The sequence below is a fragment of the Salvelinus sp. IW2-2015 genome, unplaced genomic scaffold, assembly GCF_002910315.2.
Source record: "Salvelinus sp. IW2-2015 unplaced genomic scaffold, ASM291031v2 Un_scaffold1346, whole genome shotgun sequence".
NCBI lineage: Eukaryota > Metazoa > Chordata > Actinopteri > Salmoniformes > Salmonidae > Salvelinus > Salvelinus sp. IW2-2015.
In genome coordinates this window covers 82,384-91,794 of record NW_019942851.1, presented here as the reverse complement: position 1 = coordinate 91,794, position 9,411 = coordinate 82,384, and the positions used below count along the sequence as shown (strand labels likewise).

The window sequence follows — 9,411 nt, the reverse complement described above, 5'->3', positions numbered from 1 at the left end:
CACTTAAATCTTTTGTTTTGCCCATTCACCCTCTGAAATGGCACACATACACAATCCATGTCTCAATTGTCTCAAGGCTGATTGAAGTGGAATTAACATGTGAAATCAATAAGGAATTATAGCTTTCACATGATCTGTCTATGTCATGGAAAGAATAGGTGTTCCTAATGTTTTGTACACTTAGTTTATACACATCCATACATGACACAGGAGCTGGACAGAAAAAGGAACAAGTTCAATGTTTACTGCTCCTAAAAGTGATCTTAATTGAAACCCTCAGTGAAACTGTAACCAAACCACGTTCCCACAGACCTTATGAAAAAATATGAGCAATCCTTGACACGAGTTAAGTTCTTGAACCAAGCATGTCGACAGGTGACTTCTGTAACAAACATAGCATGAATAATCATTTYGTATAAAACGTGTATTTTTATTTATTGCTTCATTTTATTATTTMTTTTTTAAGAATAAACATTGACATAACTGCAAGTAGTAATGTAATATTTGTTTAAATATCCACCAGTGCTTATGTATAAAAAAAAAAAAACATTTCAAGCACATTCCGTTGACACTCTAGTGTAAAGAACATACCATAACACTCAGAAAGTATTTACATCACAGCGTTCTGGATCCATCCCATTGGCTATGAGTCCCGATGAAGGAAGAGAATGTTGAGAAAACCAGTTTATGCACACGAGAAAATGTATATAAAAATGAACACACAGATTGAAAAGGCATGAATATATCATAAGTGGAAGGTAAGCTTGTGCTTAACCACAGTAACCCGTGTTCTCGCTTGTGTGGAGCCATACAGAGGCCTGAGAGAAAAGGACAGGACAACATGAAATGTAAACCTAAATCAGGAAATATCTTACATGTCTGTGGCCACATCTCAAATGGACCCTTTACCCTATATAGTGCACTACTTTAGGCAAGTAGTGCACTATAGGGAATATATTGCCATTTGAGTTCGATCTGTGTATTCTTATGATTTCCTATTACTATTCACAGTCAAGACAAATGTGGAAAAGTAAACCTATAGCATGAAGAGATGTAACTATGAGGATTCACTGTAAACCAGTCCTCCTCATGTGAAATACTTACAGGGTAAAGCAAGGATGATGTCCAAACTAGTTGTTACAGAATGGACCATTTTGAAGTTTCTGGTTAATTTTTATTTGATTTGAAAGCTGCTGAGTTTGCTTATCCACAGAGCACATGTTGTTTATGCATGTACATTTTATATAATTTTTTGAATGTTTTCTAACACATATCTGGAAACAGACTGCCTGATCAAATCCTTGGTTTGCTTTTTTCCCCTTGAAGATTGTTTCCATTCTAAATGTGTTTTCACTTAGATTTTGGTCCTTCAACAAAATCTCTCCCTCCCTCCCTCCCTCCCCCTCTCTCTCTTAATACTTTTTTTCCTATAGAAAACAAACTCCAACTGCTTCCTGATGTAGAGTGAGAGAGTGAGGGATAGAGAAGGAGGGAAAGAAGAGGGGGAAATKTATTGCAGCTGAACAAAAATTGAAGATTCACCCTCCATTTGTCCACTTTTCTTAAAATGTCAAAGTACACCCTATTCCCAATATAGTGCACTACTTTATATAGTGCACTACTTTTCACCAGAGCCATAGAGGGCTGAGATTTAAGATCTGCCCACAGAGTGCATCCAACTAGCTTCTCCCAACTTCAGGAGAACACTACCTAGGCTTACTACTAGCCAGAAACTCAGACAACAGAGATCCCATAGCACCCAGAACAGCACAGACACTGGCCAGTCAACTGAGCTCAATCTCCAACAACCTCCAAGCTGGGTATATAACAAGGGCACACAGCTCTGGTCCAGAGGGCAACAATATCTGCTGCTTTTAGTCCCTGCAGAAGTTGCCAGAGGGCCTGAGTTGCCAGAGGGCCTGAGTTGCCAGAGGGCCTGAGTTGCCAGAGGGCCTGAGTTGCCAGAGGGCCTGAGTTGCCTGAGGTCCTGAGTTGTGCACCCCTGGTATAGACCATCCCTTTAAGAAAAGTCTCTAGTTCATACAGTCTTTAACCATAACAGTCCATACAACACATCAGCAGAAACAGTGATAATCACACCTTACAGTATCTATCCAACATTCCAATGGGATAAATATTTACACTTTCACAGTGCTACATTCTTCCATCAACAACTGGGTGACATATGACATTAAATGCAAATGTAATACTCTATCAGGTCTTATCTGCTACCTAAAGAACGGGTATCCTAGAGAGCATTGCATTTTGTTTGTCATCATTTCAAGTAACGAATATTATGATTCCAGATGGAGGGAGGCCGGTCTTCCCCMAAAGGAAGACATCCAATGAGCAGCAGATATGCCCACAGCCACCACACCCATTCCAGCAGAGCTCACCCAATCGAGAGAAGGCACTGACAAAGGAGGACGAGCAGGGCGGGGAAAGAGCAAAGTTAAGGATAAGGTACCTTGTTGTCCAGCATACAGCTGAGTGTCCCATACAGGTCTACGTGGACGCGCTCTCTCTGCGTKTATCCAGGGTGCTCTGTCTGCGTGTATCCAGGGTGCTCTGTCTGCGTGTATCCAGGGTGCTCTGTCTGCGTGTATCCAGGGCACTGTGGAAGACAAACAAACACACACGGATTAGACTGGGCAGTGTGGGTAATAGGCAGCAGAGATCTGGCACTAACTGTACCATGCAAATCCAAGCAACTCAATACACACACAGACCAGACAAGACATACACATACACCTGCACCCATACATTCGCACACGATTCCACTAATACGACTCTAATTAGTGATGGCATGCCAAATCACCACGCTCACGCAACCCAATACCTCACACTGCTTTTCTCTCCCTCACACAGACATATGCTGCCAGTCACATTGAGACCAAACACAGTGACTGTCTGTATCCACTAATGTGGCCTGTCTCTCTGGGGCAGACATAGCTGGTTAGATGTGTCTGGGAGCCAAATGTCTCTTTCCCTTGGCATTGTATTCCCAGCCTTCATCCTTTTCTGTTTCTAAAGTCTGATTTGCGCGCTCAGATCTCAAGTTAGACCTGAATAAATGATTGGAGCCACACTAACGTTTGATGCTGCCGCACAAAGTCTGCAAACTGYCGGTCCTTCGCATAGAGTTCGATGATACGTATCCGGTCCTGGATTTCCTGTGGAAGAAGAGTGGGCGGGGTTAACAGGCTGAGAAAGGTTACATGATAGACAGACAGACATTTTGTCCAATCGGTACAGTAGGTCTATATCCAGACTAGAGGTCGACCGATTAATCGGAATGGCCGATTAATTAGTGCCGATTTCAAGTTTTCATAACAATCGGAAATCGGTATTTTTGCACACCGATTTGGCCGATTTATATTTTTTAACACCTTTATTTAACTAGGCAAGTCAGTTAAGAACACATTCTTATTTTCAATGACAGCCTAGGAACAGTGGGTTAACTGCCTTGGTCAGGGGCAGAACGACAGATTTTTACCTTGTCAGCTCGGGGATTCAATCTTGCAACCTTACGGTTAACTAATCCAACGCTCTAACCACCTGCCTCTCATTGCACTCCATGAGGAGCCTGCCTGTTACGCGAATGCAGTAAGAAGCCAARGTAAGTTGCTAGCTAGCATTAAACTTATCTTATAAAAAACAATCAATCAATCATAATCACTAGTTAACTACACATGGTTGATGATATTACTAGTTTATCTAGCGTGTCCTGCGTTGCATATAATCGATGCGGTGCGCATTCACRAAAAAGGTACCTAACCATAAACATCAATGCCTTTCTTAAAATCAATACACAAGTATATATTTTTAAACCTGCATATTTAGTTAATATTGCCTGCTAACATGAATTTCTTTGTGTCACTTCTCTTGCAACAGAGTCAGGGTATATGCAGCAGTTTGGGCCGCCTGGCTCGTTGCGAACTGTGTGAAGACTATTTCTTCCTAACAAAGACAGCCAACTTCGCCAAACGGGGGATGATTTAACCAAAGCACATTTGCGAAAAAAAAGCACAATCGTTGCACGACTGTACCTAACCATAAACATCAATGCCTTTCTTAAAATCAATACACAAAAGTATATATTTTTAAACCTGCATATTTAGCTAAAAGAAATCCAGGTTAGCAGGCAATATTAACCAGGTGAAATTGTGTCACTTCTCTTGCGTTCATTGCACGTAGAGTCAGGGTATATGCAACAGTTTGGGCAGCCTGGCTCGTTGCGAACTAATTTGCCAGAATTTTACGTAATTATGACATAACATTGAAGGTTGTGCAATGTAACAGCAATATTTAGACTTATGGATGACACCCGTTAGATAAAATAGGGAACGGTTCCGTATTTCACTGACAGAATAAATGTTTTGTTTTCGAGATGATAGTTTCCGGATTCGACCATATTAATGACCTAAGGCTCGTATTTCTGTGTGTTATGTTATAATTAAGTCTTTGATTTGATAGAGCAGTCTGACTGAGCGATGGTAGGCACCAGCACGCTCGTAAGCATTCATTCAAACAGCACTTTCGTGCGTTTTGCCAGCAGCTCTGCTGTTTATGACTTCAAGCCTATCAACTCCCGAGATTAGGCTGGTGTAACCGATGTGAAATGGCTAGCTAGTTAGCGGGGTGCACGCTAATAGCGTTTCAAACGGCACTCGCTCTGAGACTTGGAGTAGTTGTTCCCCTTGCTCTGCATGGGTAACGCTGCTTCGAGGGTGGCTGTTGTCGATGTGTTCCTSGTTCGAGCCCAGGTASGAGCGAGGAGAGGGACGGAAGCTATACTGTTACACTGGCAATACTAAAGTGCCTATAAGAACATCCAATAGTCAAAGGTATATGAAATACAAATGGTATAGAGAGAAATAGTCCTATAATTCCTGTAATAACTACAACCTAAAACTTCTTACCTGGGAATATTGAAGACTCATGTTAAAAGGAACCACCAGCTTTCATATGTTCTCATGTTCTGAGCAAGGAACTTAAACGTTAGCTTTCTTACATGGCACATATTGCACTTTTACTTTCTTCTCCAACACTTTGTTTTTGCATTATCTAAACCAAATTGAACATGTTTCAGTATTTATTTGAGGCTAAATTTATTTTATTGATGTATTATATTAAGTAAAAATAAGTGTTCATTCAGTATTGTTGTAATTGTCATTTTTACAACAACAACAAAAAAAMAMWWTTTTTTTTTTAAATCAGCTGATTAAGGAGAAGTCTATCTTTAATTTTGTGAATAACACTTGTATCTTTTATCTTTTATGAGTATTTCTGGGATTTCTGTGGCTATCTGCAAGATCACCGGATGTTTTGGAATCAAAACATTACTGCACGTAACACGCCAATGTAAACTGAGATTTTTGGATATAAATATGCACATTATCGAACAAAACATACATGTATTGTGTAACATGATGTCCTATGAGTGTCATCTGATGAAGATCATCAAAGGTTAGTGATTAATTCTATCTATATTTCTGCTTTTTGTGACTCCTATCTTTGGCTGGAAAATGGCTGTTATTTTTTTTACTTGGCTCTGAACTAACATAATCATATGTTGTGCTTTCGCTGTAAAGCCTTTTTGAAATCGTACATGATGGGTAGATTAACAAGATGTTTATCTTTCATTTGCTGTATTGGACTTGTTAATGTGTGAAAGTTACATATTTCAAAAAAATATTTTTGAATTTCCCGTGCTGCCTTTTCAGCGGAATGTTGTCGAGGGGTTTCGCTAGCGGAACACCTGCGCTAGAAAGGTTAATCGTATCGGCTTTTTTTGGTCCTCCAATAATCGGTATCGGCATTGAAAAATCATAATCGGTCGACCTCTAATCCAGACAGTACAGATTAGATTAAGGAATTTAAAGATACGTATGAGAAAATGAGTAGGTAAATATGGAACGGGATCCCACACATTGGCTTCCACCCCACCAGCCTACACACAGACACACACCTCCTTGGTCAGTTCGCTGTTCTCGTAGATGTGGCGTATCTCCTCGCTGCTGAAGTCTGTGGAGGCCTCTGCGCTGGCGCTGCTGTAGAGCGGGGCTTCTGGGTAGCGGCGGTAGTAGTGGCTGTAGCCAGTCGTGGCCTCACTCTCATACATGGGGTTGTATTTAGTGGCCCTCTCTAGAGACGGGATACTCTCCCCTCGCCTGGGGGACAGAGAGAGAGATCTGAGCTTAGTCTGCTAGTAGGAGAGAAGAGACCGACAAATACATCTGTCTGGTAATTGTAAAAGGGACTAAACCCTTTGTGTAAGTGAGAGTAGGTTGGAGGGCCGTGGGGAAGAGGACGTTGTATATTTGAAAGGGTTAAGATTAAATCAGTCCCCAAAGAGAATAGATGAGGGAGAGAGAAAGGAGTCACTATAGAAGTCTTCTAAAATAATCATCTCTGATCAAGGCTTAAATAGGGGATGTCTTTTTACAGTAAATATATTTAGACAGGTTAAGTCTATAGTAGTATTTACTACTAACATATCACCTGTAAACTGCTGTACTGTACTGACCAGGGATACAGTATATATAAAGGTCTCTGGCCTTCTGACAGTGTTAGAGACACCTACAGTTTGTTCAGCTCCTAAAGCACACGCAGTCACGTACACGTACCAACACACGTACTGTACACACACAACTCTAAATGCTTATATGACTGGATGGCAGTCACTATCCAATAGGTGATGTACCCGCCATCTGAGAGGCTATGACAAAGAAGGAGTGGTGTGTGTTGACTCACCGTATGGGGTCCTCGGTCTCATCCTTATCGTACTGATCCCGTAGTGTCCTCGCCAGGAAGAAGATCACACCAGATGCCACCAATAGGAAACCTGCTACAGAGGCTATCGCTATGCCGACCACCAGAGGTTCTGACACATACTCCTCACAGTGTTCTCCACGGTACCACCAGTTCTCCCCTACACGACATCTAGAACCATAAGGAACAACTGTTAGTACCACACATACACACAATTCTCAACATAATGACACCTAGAATCATAAGAAACAACTGTTAGCGCAACGCAATAACAGAACACACACTGAAGTCAATCAATGCACAAGAAAAGTTCATTTAGTGTAAGTGTTTATTTCTTGTTTGTGGGAACCGGGATTAAACGTTCCATGGAGGGTGTGAACTTCCTGGTTGGCCGTGTTGAGGTCAACAACATCTGGAGTGTTTGTTTTATGATGGTGGGTGTGAAACAGCTTCACACATGTTGGCAGACACATCTGCTTATACATACTGCATTTCCATGATGTTGTTTCTGAGACGGCTTTACAGTACGGACATTTATTGGAATTGTGCATTGGTCCTTCAAATAAGAGTGGGGTACGTGACATAAAAATTCTATCAATTGTAATGAAATTCACACACACACACACACACACACACACACACACACACACACACACACACACACACACACACACCTGTCTCTTATACACATCTAGATGTGTATATACTCTCTCTCCTATCTCTCTCTCTCCTTTCTCTCTCTCTACCATCTCTCTCTCTCTCTCTTCTCCTACCCACCATCTCTCTCTCTCTCTCTCTCTTCTCTCCTCTCTACCCTCTCTCTCTCTCTCTTCTCTCCTCTCTCCTACCATCTCTCTCTCTCCTCCATCTACCTTCTCTCTCTCTCCTACCCCATCTCTCTCTCTCTTCGCTCTCTTCTTCTCTATCGCCTCTCTCTTCTCGCGCATCGCTCTCTCTCTCCTTCTCTCTCTCTCTCTCTTCTCTCTCTCCTCTCTCTCTTCTCTCTTCTCCCTACCCATTCTCTCTCTCCTACCCATCTTTCTTCTCTCTCTCTCTCTCTCTCTCCTCATCTCTCCTACCCGTCCTCTCTCTCTCTCTCTCCTACCCGTCTCTCTCTCTCTCTCTCTCCTATCCCGATTCTCCTCTCTCTCTCTCTCTCTCACCCATCTTTCCTCTCCTTCTCCTACCATCTCTCTCTCTCTCTACCATCTTCTCTCTCTCTCTCTACCCATCTCGTCTCCTACCCATCTCTCTCTTCCTACCCATCTTTCTCTCCTCTCTCCGCTATTTCTCTCTCCATCTTCTCTCTCTCTCCTCTCTCTCTCGCTCTCTCTCTCTCTCTCGCTTCTCCCTCTCCTCTCACTATATCGCTCGCGCTCTCTTCTCTCTCTCTCTCTCTCTCCACCCTCTTTCTCTCTCTCCTACCCATCTTTCTTCGCTCCTCTCTCTCTCCTCTCCTCCTATCCCATCTTCTCTCTCCTCTCTCCTACCCTACTCTTCTCTTCCTACCATCTCTCTCTCTCTCTCTCTCTCTACCCATCTTTTCTCTCTCTCTCTCTCTCTCTCCTACCCGTCTTTCTCTCTCTCTCTCTCCTACCATCTTCTCTCGCTCTCTCTCTCTCTCGCTCGCTCGCTCTCTCTCGCTCAGTTCATTATTAACTTACTTTTTACTTTTTCTTTACATAGTTGAATGTGCAAAAATCAACAAAATCACACAAATTATCAATGAAAACAAATTTATCAACCCACGGAGGTCTGGATTTGAGTCACACTCAAAATTAAAGTGGAAAACCACACTACATGCATATCCAACTTATGTAGTGTCCTTAAACAAGTCAAAATGAGCTCAGTAGTGTGTGTGCCTCCACATCCTGTATGACTCCCTACAACCCTGGCAGCTCCCTGATGGTGGCGGATGGTCTCCTGAGGGATCTCCTCCCAGACTGACTAAAGCATCCGCCAACTCCTGGACAGTCTGTGGTGCAACGTGGCGTGTGTGGTGGAGAGACATGATGTCCAGATGTGCTCAATTGGATTCAGGTCTGGGGAACGGCGGGCCAGTCCATAGCATCAATGCCTTCTCTTGCAGAACTGCTGACACACTCCAGCACATGAGGTCTAGCATTGTCTTGCATTAGGAGGAACCCAGGGCCAACCGCACCAGCATATGCTCTCACAAGGGTCTGAGGATCATCTCGGTACCTAATGCAGTCAGGCTACCTCTGGCAGCAATGGAGGGCTGTGCGGCCCCCAAAAAATGCACCCCACACCAATGACTGACCACCGCCAAACCGTCATGCTGGAGGATGTTGCGCAGCAGAACGTTTCCACGGCGTCTCCAGACTCTGTCACTGCTCAGTGTGAACCTGCTTTCATCTGTGAACACAGGGCGCAGTGGCGAATTTGCCAATCTTGGTGTTCTCTGGCAAATGCCAAACGTCCTGCACGGTGTTGGGCTGTAAGCACACCCCACCTGTGGACGTCGGCCCTCATACCACCCTCATGAGTCTGTTTCTGACCGTTTGAGAAAAACATGCACATTTGTGGCCTGCTGGAGGTCATTTTGCAGGCTCTGCAGTGTCTCCTGCTCCCCTTGCACAAGGCGAGAGCTCCTGCTCTGGAGCCTGTGTTCTGTGG

At 43.3% G+C, this 9,411-nt stretch overlaps 1 protein-coding gene across 1 annotated transcript in view; it reads right to left on the bottom strand.

Annotated features, from left to right (window-relative positions):
- Positions 1–446: 446 nt before the first annotated feature.
- The window catches only part of LOC112070506 (interphotoreceptor matrix proteoglycan 2-like), a 34,852-nt gene continuing 25,887 nt past the window's right edge, over positions 447–9,411 (bottom strand). The window contains exons 14-18 of the mRNA XM_070438999.1: positions 7,135–7,223; positions 6,757–6,945; positions 5,972–6,173; positions 3,094–3,173; positions 447–2,614 (exon numbers count right to left, since the gene is read on the bottom strand). Coding sequence (XP_070295100.1) covers positions 2,506–2,614; positions 3,094–3,173; positions 5,972–6,173; positions 6,757–6,945; positions 7,135–7,223 — 669 coding nt within the window. The 3' untranslated portion in view covers positions 447–2,505. The remainder of the gene's footprint in view (positions 2,615–3,093; positions 3,174–5,971; positions 6,174–6,756; positions 6,946–7,134; positions 7,224–9,411) is intronic.